Source organism: Salmo salar, chromosome 02 (assembly GCF_965601325.2).
Source record: "Salmo salar chromosome 02, fSalSal1, whole genome shotgun sequence".
Taxonomy (NCBI): Eukaryota; Metazoa; Chordata; class Actinopteri; order Salmoniformes; family Salmonidae; genus Salmo; species Salmo salar.
In genome coordinates, this window is record NC_138292.1 from 33,552,897 (window position 1) to 33,570,612 (window position 17,716).

The following is a 17,716-nucleotide window of genomic DNA, read 5'->3' on the forward strand; positions in this document are numbered from 1 at the left end:
AAGTCAACACAGAAATTACAGTTCTGTATAATGGATATTTTGGATATTGATTAAAAAACGTAAAAAAAAAAAAACTAAACAACTATTATATTGGTTGGTTTCCTCAAAATAAAAGGGCTGCATATAAACCAGATTATTCAGTAGTAAAATACACTGGTTGTCTGATCACTATCGTACTCATCACAAATCCTATCACTCTCCAGAGGAAAAATAACTAGGCACCATGTTTAAAATGATTTCAGATTACTTTTAATCAGTAAACCAGGTACAGATAAACAAGTCCTGATTTAAAAGTGAACATAAAAACAAGAGCAGCCATTTCAATTATTCAAACTCAAGTTTTACAAGAGAATAGAGGACTAATTCAAAGCTTTCTCACCACATGGCAGTGAAATAAAGGCCTATATTTTGATCTCAATGTAAGGCTCTGACAAAGAGCACACTCCATTTAGCTTTTTAAGCATTTAAAGTAATAGCCAGCTGTATATGCTCTTATTGTGTTTTTGCAGGGGCTAGGCAGTCATACTACTGAACAAACAAATGTTCTGTGAACAATTCAGGACACTGCTAGTCAGATTTCACAGCCAGCAAAACATTCGGATTGCTATAATATCAAATCAGGAGTTATACATTTCTCAAAAGTGCTCATATTTCCTTTTTTAATACGGTTATTTTGACCACATCGTCACGGTATACAGAAAGCTGTTTGTGAAGTATGTCATTGTTTATATAAAAAATATTGATACATTAAAATTCTCAATTATCTAAAATAGAAAATGTTATTTAATGTTAATTTAAAAGATGTCAGGATTAGCATATATCCCTTTTTCAAAAACCTGAATGAATAACGTTCATCTACATAATAAAACTAAAAGACCTCTACTGAATCAAAAGTTTCCAGTGTAAGGCAAACCAGCATTCTCCCTGCACCTTAAGGAAACATGTTTGAATTAATGATACAGTTGAGTATCTTTTGGTCTCATGCTGTAAACATTATTTAATGCTTATCAGTCCAAATTGCATTCTCACGGCGCAAAAGGAAATTTGTTTTTGTCTTATATCCCAGAAGGGTTGTCAGTTTTTCATAGAATCAGACCCTAAGCATTGATCTACAGAATATTTACATTTTGATGAACAGCACCCCAGTGACCACTGCGAAACCAGTGAGAATCATGGCCACCTTGGAGATGCGGTTCTGCGGGGAGCTCAGCTCATGGGGCAGGATCTCCATGAAGATGATATACAAAAAGGTGCCAGACGCCAGGCCTTCTAAGGTGGACCTGGCCAGCTGGTGCTGGGGGGACGACTTGGTCTCGGTGAGGGCAATGCCCAGCCCAATGCCCAACGGGGACATGAGGGCAAAGAGCAGGAGGCAACCTACCACGGCTGCCCGCCGCAGCTTGCCCTGGGCCAGCTTTAGGGCTAGACTGAAAGAGATGATGCTCTTGTGGAGGAGTAGAGCAACACAGATCTCCAGCACCTCTTGACTGTCCTCCTGTAACCCCACAGCCAGGCCCTCGAACACTGAGTGCAGAGATAAAGAAAATACTAGAATGAAGGCCCGGATGGCCGAGGTGGAGTTAAAGTCCACATGAAAGTGGGCATCCTCTCCCCCTAGTTCCTCCCTACCATGGGAGTGGTGGGAGTATCTCTGGCCATTTCTGTCATGTGATTGGACGCTGGATTCCACCAATAGTGCGCGTCTTTCTTCAGAGTGGCCCGCCGATCGGTCTTTGAGGGCCAAGACTATTTGCTCCAGCACCAGGACCAAGAAGAAGCCCATGGCTATGATAAACTCAGGTAGAGGGAACTGAAGCTGGAAGGGGTAGATTGACAGATAAGAGGATAACACACACTTTATAACTTACCTGGCAGAATTAACTACGACAAAGCTAGCCTAATCAGTCAGCAGATTAAGCTGACAAATGTAACATAAAAAATACATTAAAAAAAGTGACTGCGAACAGAAATTGATGAGTCTTCACAGAAAGTCATACATCTGTATTTTTCTCAGCATTCAACTTTGACACAAAGATTAAAAATGTAATTCTGACATCAAGCAATACAGGGTAGGCAAAGATAACGCTGTACTTCCTAAATACTAATCAGATGTGAAATGACTAACCGAAGGGCAGAAACCAAAAAAAGACACAGCTAATGAGGGACTTCCCCAAATTCTTACTGTGATGCCCAGGCTACTAAATGCTTCATTGATCCCAGATAGGTAGTCAGGCACCAGGTCCAGAAGGCAAGTAGCAAAGAACACTCCTCCAGCGAAGCAGCTCACCAAGCTCACTACCTTGTGATGCATTTCTGTGGAATACAATAGACACAACTCAGCCACAAATGTATCAGCCAGTCATGCAAGTTTATTGAAAGGCTCTACAACAAGTAAAGTCAATGTTTTAACCTGTTGGTCTTCGTCTGGTCTCCATGGAAAAGATATACAGAGTTGACAGAATACATCTTGACAACATCCGGGAACAGATTACACAAAAATGAGTAGGTATGTCCTCTTTTTACTAATTTACCTGCACTTAATTATTCAGCTCTGTACAAAGTTATCAGATGTGCATGGAAGTTGAACCCACTTACATTCTACTGTCTTTACATGGATTTGGGGTTCTTTCTGTTTCGTGTAGGTTTTGTGAAAGGAAGGAACACATAGGAGTTGTCACGTCCTGACTATAGAAAGATGTTATTTTCTATGGTAGAGTAGGTCAGGGCGTGACAGGGGAGTTTTTCTAGTTTAGTTTTTCTATGTTGTCAGGTTCTAGTTTTGTATTTCTATGTTGGGTTTTGTTTGGGATGATCTCTTAATTATTATTCTACAATGTAGAACATTTTAAAAATAAAGAAAAACCCTGGAATGAGATGGTATGTCCAAACCTTTGACTGGTACTGTATGTTGTAGCTTAGACCCTATTTTTACATCATCTGAGGTTTTTGTGTTGTGCCCGCCATCGGTTGAGACACAACATGCTGTTGAATACAGGGTGGGTGTCATTTCAATCCTAGAAATATAATTCATAGAATGGACCTATCCCTTCAGACCTCTCCAATTTAGCTGGTACACCATTGACATTTTAATTGAATTGAAGTTTTTGCTTGTAATTACTAACACAAAGATTGCCACTGGTCCACCCATTGTCGAATGTCAACTTAAATGGTCATGTATATTCTATGATCTCTATTTCTATGATTTCAATAGGTTTCCTATGGAGAATTGACAGTATATGAAACACCTGATATTCCCATACAAGTCAACATTGTGTGTAACTGACATTTAAGAAGAAAAAAAACGTTTTTTTAAATTCAAAAAAACATTGTTAAAGAAATTATGAAATAATTTAAAAACCCTGTTCATAAGTTTTTCAATATATAAATCTCAACTGTTTATCTTTTCCAGTGATGAAGAGATGGATGTCTCATGGTATGGTGTGTATGCAAAATAGGTCAAATTTGAGGACTTTTATCTCTTGACTATTTTGGCATTCAGGTCCAAAAAGTAACTTTCTGAGCACTTCTACAATGGGAAAATATGTAAGGATGGTTCTATTCAATTCAAAAGGGGTGCTGTCAAAAAGTGATTTAATACAAATGGCTTTACCGTTAAGTCACATTCTCTAAATGAATTTTGATCTAAAGTGCCACTTACCTGGGTCTACATTGCACCTCCCTGCCCCCCTGACTAAGCACAAAGGGGCGAAGCCACAAACCAGTGTGATGGAGAAAAGAACAACCAATGCTCCCAGCTTTACCTCCAGGCCAGGGACATCAGTTGGGTTCATCTGCACTTCAGATGGCCACCCGGAGAGGGCAACAGAAGAAGATCCTTTTCTGAGAGCCATGTCTGCACAACCTGCTTCTCTCTTATGTCTGAGTGAAACAGCAAAGTGTAGCTCTCAGACGCCCTCCATTGGCTTACAGTCGAATGGGGAGGGGAGACCACCTGCATCAGAAGTTTGAGGAACATTTGCCTACATTCAAATCAAGTCAATACAAATAAATGCAGTTTTAAATGTATTGCATACATTTTCATAGTGCCCATAGTTTAGCGTGAGAGACTTCTGTGACAATGTCACATTGTAACATCTGCTCTGGAATCTTGGCAAACAAATAATATGAATTCCCAGATACAGTATGTGAAAGGATCTGGAAAGTAAAGTTTGTGTAGGAAAGGGGGGCATAGAAAGCATGTGACTGATCTAACATCAGATAACATTAAATTGCTTTACTGGGACTGTTATAATATCATGTATAGCTGGTTAGAAAGTTTTAAAAACTATAGCTATTCCATCAAAAGTTTTCAACAATTTGACTAAACGTAAAGCTTTCTGCCTTTGGCATCTTTCACGTTACAAACAGCAAGCAATAAATAATGTATTACCTTCTGTCGTATTCTCTCATAAAAGGACAGCCTTGGTGAGCAGCTTCTATTGGCACAGACTTAATAACAAGTGGGAAAAAGGCAGCAAAACGACATTACTGCTATTCCAAAAAAATTGCACTCCGTACGGGAAGTGATGAGTCAGCTGATCAGAATGAGGCTGGGACGACCTCGAGGGAGGGGCATATCCCGGATTCATCAACGCTCGGTGAAATCTGATCTCAAGTCAGATCTGCGTTTTAGCTGTCGATAGTTCATCTCAAGATTGGTTGTCTGCTAAACAGATCATTTATCAGTTGTTTCGGAGCAACTTTGAACTTTCGCGGTCTATTCATTCGTGGACTTTTGAGACAAGATACTGTACATTGTATCACTCATAAATCGCACACAATTGCAACAGATGAAGAATTGAGAGGACATCATGTGCCATCTCTAGACTTTGTATCAGTCCAGTAAATGTGCGAAATATGACAATGTCATGAGTACCAGTACCACACCTCTGCTGCATTCTCTAATCTAGTAGGATACATACCCGCTAAACATGTACAGTCAGGCGACGTAATTTGGACGTCTTTTGTTTCTGGTCCTGTCTGGACCAGTGGTCTTTATTTATTTTTTGCTGCGGTCCAGACTGGCCTTGATTTCAACGTCAACAGACGTCTATGATTGGTTTAGATTTGGTCAGGTCCAGGCTGGAGTTGATTTGGCCACATATAAACTTCTATGATTGGTCCGGTAGGGTGTTTGCCTTTCACACCAAGAGCTGAGTTTGTTGTTCGCTACACTGGTGTCAGAAATGGGATGGCAGCATTGACCATGAAACATCATGATGAGTAGCCTAAGCAAAATGCTGGAATCTCCTTCTTAGATTTGTGGGAAGTACTGTAGTGAACAAGTATGGGCCAACACTTCCCATTAAGAATTTACAGACATTGATGTCTTTTGGATGTCTTATTTTTTTTATAGGGCTCTGTATTGTACCCTACTTTACTCTAATATACTCTACTAAACTATACTCTACTCTTACTGTACTCTATTGTACTCTACTGAATAAAACTTGACTGTCCTGTACCGTGCCATACTGTACTGTGCTCTACTGTACTAAACTGCCGTACTCTAATGTGATGTTTAAACTTGTTGAACATACTGGCTGATCGTACCACCCCCTGTAGAGCCTTGCGATCAGCGGCGGTGGAGTTGCCGTACCAGGCTGTGATGCAGCCTGACAGTATGCTCTCGATGGTGCTCCTGTAGAAACTGTGATGGGACAGGACACATTTCTTCAGCCTCCTAAGGTTGAAGAGTCACTGTAGTGCCTTCACCACAGTGTCCATGTGGTTTGACCATTTTAGCTCCTCGGAGATGTGTAAGCTGAGTAACTTGACGTTTTGGATCATCGTCACAGTGACCCTGTTGATGAGGATGTGCCCAGCCTGGTTCCTCCTGAAGTCCACAATCAGCTCCTTTGTTTTGCTGATGTTGAAGGAGAGGTTGTTTACCTGGCACTACTCCGACAGAGTGCCTAACTCCTCTTTGTAGCCCATCTTGCCTGTGTTGGTAATCATGCCTACTACTGTCGTGTTGTCAGTGAACTTGATGATGGAGTTGGAACTGTGTGAGGCCACGCTGTTGTGGGTATAAAAGGAGTACAGGAGGGGACTGAGAACGCACCCTTGTGGTTCCCCTGTATTGAGGATCAGTGTGGAGGAGGTGATGTTGCCTACCTTCACCACCTGGTCAGGAAGTCCAGGACCCAGTTGCAAAGGAAGGAGTTCAGTCCCAGGGCCGTGAGCTTTGTGGTGAACATAGAGGGCACTATGGTATTGAAGGCAGAGCTGTAGTCGAACAGCATCCTCACATGTGCATTCCTTTTGTCCAGGTGGGTGAGGTACGTCTCGTGTCAGACTGTTATGTGAATTTCGTTATCAATGTTCATAAACTTCAATTAATCTACTCAGTCTGCAACCCAGAGTTTGTAAGATTCTGGTTGAATGAAACAGACTTGAGTCCCAGCTTACAATAGTCAAAATGTTTATTCACGAGGGTACTCTGAAGTCCATAATACAAAGACATCCATTTTATAATTCACTCCTTACTTACGCACACACATCCACACAAACAGTAGGTATCCTATGCACATACATACACACGAACAGTAGGTGGGTTGTATCCCTCCCCAGAGTTCTCACCACTGTTTATCACTACCCAGCGCTGTCCGTTCCATTCCGCCGAGATTAGAGGAACCTTGAAAATGACTCCCTGTCCTATCATAAGTTTCTCAGAGTTCTAGCCAGGTCGGGTAATTGTTCTCGGTATTTTGTTCGGCACACACATTTATCTCCCTCCCAGTCCAACCTAGTTGGACTTATGTTTAATACTTTAATTATTCCTTATACATGCTACATAAACTATAATCCCTAATGGTTACGTTTCAGGGTAGAATTATTTAATCATTATCTTTAAACATAAATTATTTTATCAATCCACCCTTAATGACTAAATAATTCTACCCTAAGGGTGGATTGATAAAATAATTTATGTTTAAAGATAATGATTAAATAATTCTACCCTGAAACGTAACCATTAGGGATTATAGTTTATGTAGTATGTATAAGGAATAATTCAAGTATTAAACATAAGTCCAACTAGGTTGGACTGGGAGGGAGATAAATGTGTGTGTATGTGTGTGCCAATGAAAATACCAAGAACAATTAAAACTGTGTTTGACTCGACCTCGCTAGAACTCTGAGAAACTTATGATAACTTCCTGTATAGAATAAAAATATCTTGATTGCATAGTATATTGTTTACAATTTAGGCCCATCTGTGTTTTTCAAAAGATCACCAACACAATTATTTTATGTATTTATTGAGAGAGGCAGAAATTGCTGATGCCACAACCCAGTTCTTATGAGGTGAGATCATGTGAGATCATAAAGAGGCAAACCTTACCTTGTATAAAAATTTTAAAAAATTGAGTTCCATGAGTCATATATAACTGCCCTATTTTGCCATAGTATACAGGAGATCCTATCCAGTTTATATTTGCCATAATAAAACCATAAAAAACAAATAAACCATTAAACACAGTATAAAGGACATGAATATATTAAATACATTCTCTGACATTTTGGCTAAAAGCCTGGTATGGAATTCAGCATGTAGCTTTTGAATTTGTGTTATTATATGTACATGAATGCTCAACGACACTTTGTGTTTCCTCCAGCTCCAGATATTGTTAAAGGTCTCCAGCAAAAGCTCCTCTCAATAATCCTTGAAGAACATGACTGGAAGGGTTCTAACAAAACTGCTTTAGCCCAGGATGGATACTGGGATGCAGCTTTGCACACTCTTGGCACATTCTCTCAACCAGCTTCGTGAGGTGGAATGCACCTGGAATGCATTTCAATTAACAAGTATGCCATGTTAAAAGTTAATTTGTGGAATTTCTTTCCTTAATGCGTTTGAGACAATCAGTTGTGACAAGGTAGGAGGGTATACAGAAGATAGCCCTATTTGGTAAAAGACCATGCTCATATTATGGCAAGAACAGCTCAAATAAGCAAAGAGAAATGACAGTCCATCATTACTTTAAGACATGAAGATAAGTCAATCGGAAAATTTCAAGAACTTTTAAAGTTTCTTCAAGTGCAGTCGCAAAAACCATCAAGTGCTATGATGAAACTGGCTCTCATGAGGACCGCCACAGGAAAGAAAGACCAGAGGATAAGTTCATTAGAGTTACCAGCCTCGGAAATTGCAGCCCAAAAAAGAAATGCTTCACAGAGTTCAAGTAACAGAAACATCTCAACATCAACTGTTCAGAGAAGACTGCGTGAATAGGGCCTTCATGGTCAAATTGCTGCAAAGAAACCACTACTAAAAAGACACCAATAAGAAGAAGAGACTTGCTTGGGCCAAGAAACACGAGTAATGGACATTAGACCGGTGGAAATCTGTCCTTTGGTCTGATGAGTCCAAATGTGAGATTTTTGGTTCCAACCGCCGTGTCTTTGTGAGACGCAGAGTATGTGTGTTATTTCATAGTTTTGATGTCTTCACTATTATTCTACAATGTAGAAAATAGTGAAAATAAAGGAAAACCCTTGAATGAGTAGGTGTTTCCAAACTTTTGACTGGTACTGTAAGTATAGAAGATGAGATATCCACTCAAGTATCAGAGTAGATTTCTAAGCTGTGCCAGGAACAGAGCACAGACTGAATCAAGGCTGTGACCAAAAATGTTGATGTTAAAATGGAGGGCAATAGGGCACTGGGTATGGTGCAGAGACTGAGAGCATTGGGCTTGAGTGGGCAGTCTGCTACCCAGTTCAGCCCCCTCCTGCGAAGCACTTCCAGATTAGCCTCCATTAGCATCAGTGGCTCCCAGTCATTGATAATGGTGCCACACAACAGTAGGTTTTCAACCACATGTATGCTCAGCACTGCTTTTTCTGCCTGCTTGGCTCAGGGTCACTGGGTTAAAGGCCTCAGCCTTGTACTTTTGGTCGAGTCTCTGTTGTAGTTCCTCAACGAAAGATCCTATGTCACCTACCTCACAACACAAAGAAGGAATGCCCTAACACAGACACAATAGATGATTCAAGAGAGCAGGCTATTTCAGCTCAAGATACATTGCATGATGCATGTCCATACATATAATTATAAATAACACAACTAGAGAATGTTATATGTCAAATGACTGGACCTCAGAACTGTGGCCATCAAGGACTGCAGTTGTGCACACCCCTGCTCAATAAAAACCACACTGGCATGCAAGCTATGTAGGCCTACCTCTTTGGCCAACAAACGATATCTTGACAGTTTTTCAGATGATGGGTTGTGTCCTGGGCACAGTTTTCGGGCAAGTGACCTGTGAAAAGTGACTGCAGGCATATTCTGTCACATGTCTCTGGATGGCACCAGTAATCCCCTGGCCACTCACACTAGGAGCCACCCCCAGGCCTTACACCACAATGGTCTCCCCACCATCCACCAGCAGGACAGACTTTAACGCCACCTACAGGGTAAAGGGAATGATACAATTTCACAAAGTTGCATTCAAGATCGCAACATTTGGCTGCCTTTTCCATTCTTGATCAGTCAATCAACTACAAAGAATGGTGAGACAAAAAGATCAGTGTCTATTGGAAATATATATGTGCAAAGAGAGCAGTGAACACATACAAAGATTGACTCACCACTCTGCTATCCATTTTTGCAAGGAACACCAGCAGACCAGGCTCTTCCAGCCGTCATTGATGTTCCAGCCATGTAGTCCAAACCATCGAAACTGCTTTGAGATATCCATGACTTGTTCAAAGTCAGAACTCCAGATGGTGTCACACTTTTAGATTTTGCCATGATCCCCTGATTTTGCTCTGACTTTCCTACTGCAAAAACGTCTCAATAGAGAATGTTGGCAAAAGTATAGGCCTTTGCCTACTTCAGAACTCAATACGATACTGTAACTAATCCTTTCCAGTATGTCCAGTATCATCTCTAACTCACTGCTACATTTTGCCTCCAAAGTATTCACACCCTCTTCTGTTTTTTTTATTGGTAAATTGCCTTGCCCAATCAAAGGCGTAAAGTGGGAGGGACTTCGGGGTTATTTGACGATTATGGACTGCACAACGTCGGTGTAAATGTACTGATTTATAAAAGGGACATGTTTTTGCATTATGGCATAAGTAAGAAACAGAGAGAAATCCACATACTCTATCAGTTAGTGATTTTTAGAGCCAACAGGTTGCGTTTAGGCGACGCACATCCGCCGTGTGAGTATGGTTATTCGTCCTACGGGATGATTGACATAAGAATTGCCAGCTGGATTTTTGGGAGAAATGCGTCTTACGCTGGTTGATCTTTAAACACTACTCGTCTGCATTTTTCTACTCACGTTGGGCCTACTATTGTTGTAATGCACTTGAAGTAGACCTATATATATATTCGGAACAATCATCGCTTCTGAAAACAGCAGCAGACAAGTAAGTTGTTTGTGGTGACATGAGGCTATAGTCGGAGAGTACAATGTAACTCTTGTTTATTCTGCTTGACAGGGAAGGGAATCCTACACATGATCGAGGTATAGTGTCAAACTCAACATCTAAATCGAAACCAATAAGGCAATCGATTACGAATGTTGAATTTTAATGGATCAACTTTATTCAAGTTCCGCCATTTAATAGTGTGAGATCATTATCTGAACACTTGGCAGAAATATGCAGGCAATAGCCTACAATATAGAAAACATACGTATAGACAGACTAGTTTATTAAAGACTACTGGTGTGGGTCACGTGATACTATTATTTCTGCTTGCCTAACTTGTAGGTCTACATATTACATTTGAGGCCAAAAAAGTCTAATGATTGTGATTTTATGAGGGGTACAATTGCTATTGAGAGCCTATCAGTTTTTAATACAACTGTGTGTGTGTGCGTGCGTGCGTGCGTGCACCAGGATGCTGATATCCTCTTGCGAAAGGACTCCCACTGATCAAACAGTAATAATATATATAGCTCCACCCTTTAACAGCTCTCTGAGCAGTTGCCACACCTTCTTCATGCTTTATAAATCTTAATTTACAACAACATAGGTATGAGTTTCAAATACTTTAATAACAAAGAGTTGTAACATTGACAGTGCAATAAGAGAAGTACACAAAAGTGAACTGAATTGATAGAAGTACTACAAAATATTTAACTGCTGTTTTGTTTCTTCTAGGACATGGATGTAGAGAATGGAGAGCTGTTTTTCGGACACAAGGAGGACAGTATGACAGAGGAGAGTTGGGGCCTGGAAGGGCCATTTTCTTGCTCTGATGTCATCTATGCTGGCTCTGAAAAACCCCTGGATGAATGCACGGTAGACACCCAAAGTGTGCAGATGGTTTCCCATTATGACTAGTTGTACAATATAGTGAGCCAAGTTGCAAAGACCTGGGGCTATGTTTACTCAACTTTATTTCTTAACACATTAGTAACATGTAATAATGTATTATACCATTTCCTTAAAGTATTACCAAATTCCTCTCCATATGTTACAGGGTCTAAATGACAGCGAGCCAGAGGATGTGCTTTATGCCATCAACCCAAATGATGTCTTCCCTACCAGAGCCCCAGTGGAGACCTCCTCAGAGAGCGACAGTGGCATCTCTGAGGAACCTTGCTCTGAGAGCCCCCTAGCAGCCACGGTGGACCCCTCTCAGGCCCCCACAACTGTCTATCAGGTGGTCTATGACATCAGCACCCTGGCCAACATCAAGACGGAGCCAGAGCAGCATAGTGTCGATGTCATTTCCATAGAACTCGGGGTGTGTGTGTGTGTGTGTGTGTGTGTGTGTGTGTGTGTGTGTGTGTGTGTGTGTGTGTGTGTGTGTGTGTGTGTGTGTGTGTGTGTCCATGTGTGTTGGGTGGGAGTTTACTCTCTTTTCCTATGTCAGATGAGTGGCGTTCTCAGATGTTGATCTCGGAGTCCTGTATTGTCAACGAGTTACCCCAAGTATCCGCTGGGAGATTTGACCATGGTCACCTTTCTACCCACTCTGCTTCCACCTCAGGCCCCACCAGTCCAGACAGCCCACTGGTGAGACTTAAAGGGGGCAAGTTGACTCAAAAATCAGAATTTTCAGATATTTTCACAACACTAAAGTGGTCTAATGCCAAGATAAGTCCATATTCAATGGCATCTGTTGTGAAGATCCCGCCATATGCATTAGGACAAAGTTGCAGGGCTCAATCACAAATAAATAGGGAATGTTTTTACCATCTTATTAGATGTAAACAGTGACAATCTTTCCTGCTTACTTATAATTGAGGCCTGCAAATGTATTCTAAAGATGTGGTGAAATCCATAGGCCTCAGTCCCTAATGAATGGAGAAGATAGGCGCAATATGAAGATAGTGGGGGAGGGCGATTGTTAGTCTGAGATCCCAGGTGGTTGTTCAAGTGTCTCTCTATGGGATTATGGCGGTGAGGATTATAAACACAATATCCTCTTCTCCTGATCAGCTTTACCCTGATCTCACGCTGACTGAGGAGGAGCAGAAACTGCTGAACCAAGAGGGGATCTCTCTGCCCAACAACCTGCCCCTCACCAAGGTCAGACACACACGCACGGTAGATGGTACACTATTCTATGTACCCCAAATCCATTATTCCCCTGCATGCACTTGGATAACATTACAATTGCATAACAACTTTGACATGACAAATTACTTTGTTGTATATTTTTTATGATTTGACTGAAATTGACTGAAATTGTTTAGCTCTGAGTTGAATTGCATCTAAATGTACTGGACTGAATTCCCTTCTAGGCTGAGGAACGGATTCTGAAAAAAGTGAGACGCAAAATACGCAACAAACAGTCAGCCCAGGACAGCCGTCGCAGGAAGAAGGACTATGTGGATGGGCTTGAGAGCAGGTGAGGCCTGAGGCTTCTATTTTTCTCCATGAAAATTGGACCCACTATGTAGTTCATGGTGGATAACCTCTATAAACAAGTCACTTGCATTTCCTTAGCATTTTCATTTGTTGTACAACAGAGAGGCATGTGCAGTAGGAAGTCCTGACAATGGGTCCTTATGTTCTATTCTACCACGGAGTTATTCTTGACTCTCCCCAATGGGGCGACACTGTCGGACAGTAGGAATGCTTTTCTGTCAGTGACCCTAGGTATTTTCTGTGTCTCAGGGCAGCGGCTTGCTCAGCGCAAAACAAAGAGCTGCAGAGGACCGTGGAACAGCTGGAGAAACACAACATGTAACTAAATTGGCTCATCACCTTTTTGCACTGATGATGCTCAATGATGATGTTTGTGTCTTGTTAGTTCTGGTGTTTTTATAATATCTCCATGCACAGGTCTCTCCTGGCTCAGCTGCGCAGACTACAGTCGCTGATCAAACAGACGGTCACTAAAGCAGCACAGACCAGCACCTGCATCATGGTGAGATCAACATGTCTGTCCTCCATGCCTTTGTGTACTTTCAGGGTGATCTTAAAAAAAAGTGAATTTAACGTGCGTCTGTTGTTTCCCATCAGATTATCCTCTTCTCTCTGGGCCTCATCATCTTCCCAAGTTACAGCCCCTTCCACTGGGGCGCCTCATCCATAGAAGAGGACTATACACCAAAAGGAGGTTAGTTATCCATTTAGGAATTAATAATGGATTATTTTTCTTCTGAAAACTATGAAAGTTAAATAGCCTTCCCTCTTCTTTACTGTTTCAGTTATCTCCAGAAACATCCTCACAGATCCTGCTTCATCCTTGCAAGCTGCTGAGGAAGTGGATAACCATATAATTCAGCCAGATTCCCTACCCGTTTCCCGTGACCTCAGTCAATCAGATCCCCCGGATGCTTCCAGAATACTAAAGCAACCAATAGAAAGTCCCAAAATCACTGACATTGAGGGTGTGGCCCTGGAGGAGAGCCAACCAGGGAACAGCTCGACTCTGGTTGACGGGCAGACTGAACCTCTGGCCCTGGGCCTGGTGTCAGCAACAGGAAAAGGGAGCACAAGCCTTGACCCCACCAAACCAGCCCACGCTGATGAGATGTAGACAGTGTTGATGATCTAGTTTGACTGCATTCCATTTGCTTTATAGAGCTCTTCAAAGCTCCTTGCCTTCATTATGGACAATGGGAGGAATATGCTGGGGCAGTCCAATATGCTGCCCTATTACCACATTGGTTTTCAACCAGACCCCTTTGGTGCCTTAAATGCCTAACCATTGCCTTACTCTTTTTTGTTGCTGTGGTGCAAACAAGGTTTAATCTGGGATTCGGTGGAATGGTCTTCAAAATGGGTTAAACATTTTTGACTTTTCTATTTAAGTACCACTTCTTAATGTTTGTATGGTAAAGGTTCCAGTACATTTATAACTTTAAACTCCGAAGAATTAGTTAGTACATCCTGTGGGAAGGATGAAGGTTGTTAGGTTGTAGCTGGAAAAACACCACAGATATGAATATATTGTTTTGGTTATGCATACTTTAAGCAAGTCTTAGTGTACACCACACACACACTCCTTGAAAGTGAGCCTACACCGATGAATTATGTTTTGGACTAACTACCTTACTCGTGTGTACATTAACATGTTTGTGAAACTGCCTAGCTAGTTTCTGACTGGCATCTGTGCTCAATGTAGTTTGCAGCTCCCATAACTGAATGCTGAGAGACTCATTTTGCACTGTAAGCAAACTGTCATATCTTTTGCGTGTACTTAAAAATGTTGTTTGGCCCTCATTCGGTTAAGAGAAAAACATTGTGTACAATCCAAACATGTCCTTATCTTAAGCATGACATTGTGGTCCAAATGTATACTCTTCACAGAACTTGCTATCCTAATTGTAGTGGTTGCTGGTGTCCTATTTTATGTGCTTTACTTTATATTTATTAAATGGGAACAATACTGTTTTTGCTTTATGGTAATTATATAGCCTACCTGAAGTTTGACTATTCAAAGCATTGAAGAAATCCATGAAAAAATGTATTGATAACTGCCATAACTACGCTTGCCCTATGGATAATCTCGTGCTTTCGAAATGCTGTTGAAGATGACGAGTTCCCTGATCTGGAGCAATACACAAGAAGATGGAACCTGAGACTCTACGGCGTGCCAGAGGTGGAGAATGAGGATGTGCGACGAGAGGCTATCCGCATCTGCCAAGAAGTTATGCCTGCAGAGAAGAACAAAGTTGGTGATACCATCGATGTTGTGCATCGTCTCGGCAAGAAGCAACAGCAAAACGATTCAAGACCAAAGGGTATCATCATCCTCTTGACTGACAGATTCTACAGGGATGCTGTCTGGAAAGCTGCTAGGAAGAAGGCGTTCCTTCAGAGTCATAGTCTGCGTTTCGCTGAGCATCTCAGCCCGGAGGACATAGAAAGAAGGAACAAGTTGTGGCCAACAATCAAGAAAGCAGGAAATGAGGGAAAGGCTTCATCAACGGTTCCAAAATTGATATTCCTCCCTAGAATCTCACCAGAGGGAACAGATTGATGGTTTCAGCCATGGTATTCTCATTTTCCTTGTACTGATTAACATTACCTAACAAGCCTCAGGTGACTATTTTTCAGAACACTCAGGTACCTCAATAATTTATTAGCTTGTTCTTGTATGACCAGACCAGAAGAAAGCCTATTGTGTTTACAAACTCACGAAGAAGACTGAAAGTTGTATTTATTTTTTTATGTGTACAGGAACTAAGATGCTGTTTTAAAGGGGCATACAGCTCTGCTCTGACTTTACACAGTTATTGTTCTATTTAGTTATTAATACTTATTTCCAAGTGAAATGGGTCTTAGGATGTGTATATGTAAAACATTTTTACTCAATTTTTTTTATGATCAGTTTTCATATTAACTTAAAATCCTTTTATTTTTTTAATTATTATTTTGTATTTTATTTTTATTTCTTAGAATAGTCCCTGATTACACTAAAGAGGGTTTTTAGTCTCTCTTACTACAGAGAACCCTTGGTTTGGTCTTGAACATAATTTTCTGTTGAGTTGAATTTCATTAGCCGGATAACAACTAGCTCAAAGTTTATGGTATAAGCTATTTTCACTTTAAGTTGACTTAAATGGTGCAGATCTTGGTTCCTTATCGCTTACGTTCACTGCTCCTACGTTTTTGACTCATCCTACAATTTATACTTTTATATTATCTTTGTTGTTTTGTCTTTGTCTATACTTGATCTTAATGCTAGGGGGTTACGAAACAATGTGAAGCGCAAGGCCTTATTTTTATTTGCTAAACAATTATGAACAGATTTTTGCTTTTTTCAAGAGTCTCACTCAATTTCTGCTGATACCAACTTCTGGAGGTCACAGTGGGGCAACGATATTTGGCTTTCCTATGGATCTGAACGCTCCGCTGGTGTCACTACAATGAAAAATACCTTTGGTGGTAATATTCTACACTCGGAATGTGACCCCTTTGGTCACTTTATTTGTCTTGTGATCAGTTACAATGACATTATGCTAATTACTGTAAACAACTACATGTACAACACCAAACATGAAAATTATGAGTTGCTTGAATCTATAGAGAAACATGTACTTCATTGATTATCTACATTTCCTAATTCGTTATTATTGGTAGTAGGGAACTTTAACATTACAAAAGATAACTCATCTGATACATGGCCCCCAGGTAGGCCAACCAGTCAGAATTTGGGCTTAATAATTTTTATGGAAAAGTTTAATCTTACTGATATATGGAGAGAGAGGTTTCCGGCCAACAGATCGTTCACTTGGAGTAACAAAACAAGTTCCAGACAGTCCAGAATAGATTTGTGGCTTATATTCAAATGTATTGATAGTGAGTGTGTTACTACAAATATTTGTACTACTCCCCTCACAGATCATAGGGCCATTTACATTGATATAAAAATATTTACCCTTGATACTAACCTTGGTAGAGCATCCTACTGGAAGCTAAATAGCTTGTTATTAAATAATGATATAGTTAAGTTTGAGGTTAAAGATTTGCTCTCACACTTTTGGGAAAGGGCTGGTGAAGAAAAATCTTATTGCAAGAACTATGAGCTCTTTAAATTTGAGGTGTCCAAATACCTTAGAAAATCCGGTAGTAATCTTGCTAAGACCAGAAGAGCTGAGGAGGAAAAGGCGATCATTAAGATAACTTCCCTTTCTCAGAGGTCCCCAGCCGGCCTCTGGGGGGAGGAGAAGATGGAACTGATTGAGTTACAAAATAAACTGGACAATATATATAGATTAAATCAACTGGATAATATATATAGATTAAATCAACTAGATAATATATAGAGATTAAATCAACTGGATAATACATTTTGATTAAATAAACCTAATAATATATATAGATTAAATCAACTGGATAATAAATATAGATTAAATAAACTATATAATATATATATAGATTAAATAAACTGGATAATAAATATAGATTAAATCAACTGGATATTAAATATAGATTAAATCAACTGGATAATATATATAGATTAAATCAACTGGATAATATATATAGATTAAATCAACTGGATAATGTATATAGATTAAATCAAATAGATAATATATATAGATTAAATAAACTGGATAATATATATAGATTAAATAAACTGGATAATATATATAGATTAAATCAACTGGATAATAAATATAGATTAAATCAACTTGATAATATATATAGATTATTGCTCAGCAAGGAAGAAGCCACTGCTCCAAAACCGGCATAAAAAAGCCAAACTGCGGTTTGCAACTGCACATGGGGACAAAGATCGTACCTTATGGAGAAATGTCCTCTGGTCTGATGAAACAAAAATAGAACTGTTTGG

At 40.2% G+C, this 17,716-nt stretch overlaps 2 protein-coding genes and 1 long non-coding RNA gene across 6 annotated transcripts; 1 reads left to right on the forward strand and 2 right to left on the reverse strand.

The window, feature by feature from the left end:
• Positions 1–226: 226 nt before the first annotated feature.
• LOC106580302 (zinc transporter ZIP1) lies at positions 227–4,677 on the reverse strand. 3 transcript variants are annotated; one of them, XM_014161171.3, is made up of 5 exons: positions 4,391–4,669; positions 3,659–3,952; positions 2,183–2,313; positions 1,630–1,816; positions 227–1,524 (listed from the first exon to the last, which is right to left on the reverse strand). In XM_014161171.3, the coding sequence occupies exons 2-5, from the start codon at positions 3,849–3,851 to the stop codon at positions 1,121–1,123; spliced, it is 915 nt and encodes a 304-aa protein (XP_014016646.1). In that variant the 5' UTR covers positions 3,852–3,952; positions 4,391–4,669; the 3' UTR covers positions 227–1,120. The 3 variants fall into 3 exon arrangements, with proteins under 3 accessions (XP_014016646.1, XP_014016656.1, XP_014016637.1); XM_014161181.3 differs by having other exon boundaries at positions 227–1,816; positions 3,762–3,952; positions 4,391–4,677; XM_014161162.3 differs by having other exon boundaries at positions 227–1,816.
• A 2,566-nt stretch (positions 4,678–7,243) lies between these two features.
• Positions 7,244–10,029, reverse strand: LOC145860908 (uncharacterized). The gene is made up of 2 exons (XR_014380672.1): positions 9,592–10,029; positions 7,244–9,410 (listed from the first exon to the last, which is right to left on the reverse strand). It is a non-coding gene; the product is annotated as an uncharacterized LOC145860908 (long non-coding RNA).
• A 44-nt stretch (positions 10,030–10,073) lies between these two features.
• Positions 10,074–14,809, forward strand: LOC106580314 (cyclic AMP-responsive element-binding protein 3-like protein 4). 2 transcript variants are annotated; one of them, XM_082962089.1, is made up of 10 exons: positions 10,074–10,380; positions 11,119–11,259; positions 11,441–11,704; positions 11,836–11,979; positions 12,406–12,513; positions 12,711–12,817; positions 13,087–13,155; positions 13,255–13,339; positions 13,435–13,531; positions 13,623–14,809. In XM_082962089.1, the coding sequence occupies exons 2-10, from the start codon at positions 11,122–11,124 to the stop codon at positions 13,952–13,954; spliced, it is 1,344 nt and encodes a 447-aa protein (XP_082818215.1). In that variant the 5' UTR covers positions 10,074–10,380; positions 11,119–11,121; the 3' UTR covers positions 13,955–14,809. The 2 variants fall into 2 exon arrangements, with proteins under 2 accessions (XP_082818215.1, XP_082818216.1); XM_082962090.1 differs by having other exon boundaries at positions 10,084–10,380; positions 12,406–12,495.
• The last annotated feature ends 2,907 nt before the right edge of the window (positions 14,810–17,716 follow it).

Bases quoted from the DNA above. Each gene is read 5' to 3' on its own strand.
- LOC106580314 (XM_082962089.1), top strand. From the start codon at position 11,122: ATGGATGTAGAGAATGGAGAGCTGTTTTTCGGACACAAGGAGGACAGT. The intron at 11,705-11,835 runs GGGGTGTGTGTG...TTTCCTATGTCA, and splicing joins ATGTCATTTCCATAGAACTC to GATGAGTGGCGTTCTCAGAT. The intron at 11,980-12,405 runs GTGAGACTTAAA...TCTCCTGATCAG, and splicing joins CCAGTCCAGACAGCCCACTG to CTTTACCCTGATCTCACGCT.
- LOC106580302 (XM_014161162.3), bottom strand. From the start codon at position 3,851: ATGGCTCTCAGAAAAGGATCTTCTTCTGTTGCCCTCTCCGGGTGGCCA. The intron at 2,314-3,658 runs GTAAGTGGCACT...TGTATTCCACAG, and splicing joins GAGGTGCAATGTAGACCCAG to AAATGCATCACAAGGTAGTG. The intron at 1,817-2,182 runs GTAAGAATTTGG...TACCCCTTCCAG, and splicing joins TTAGTAGCCTGGGCATCACA to CTTCAGTTCCCTCTACCTGA.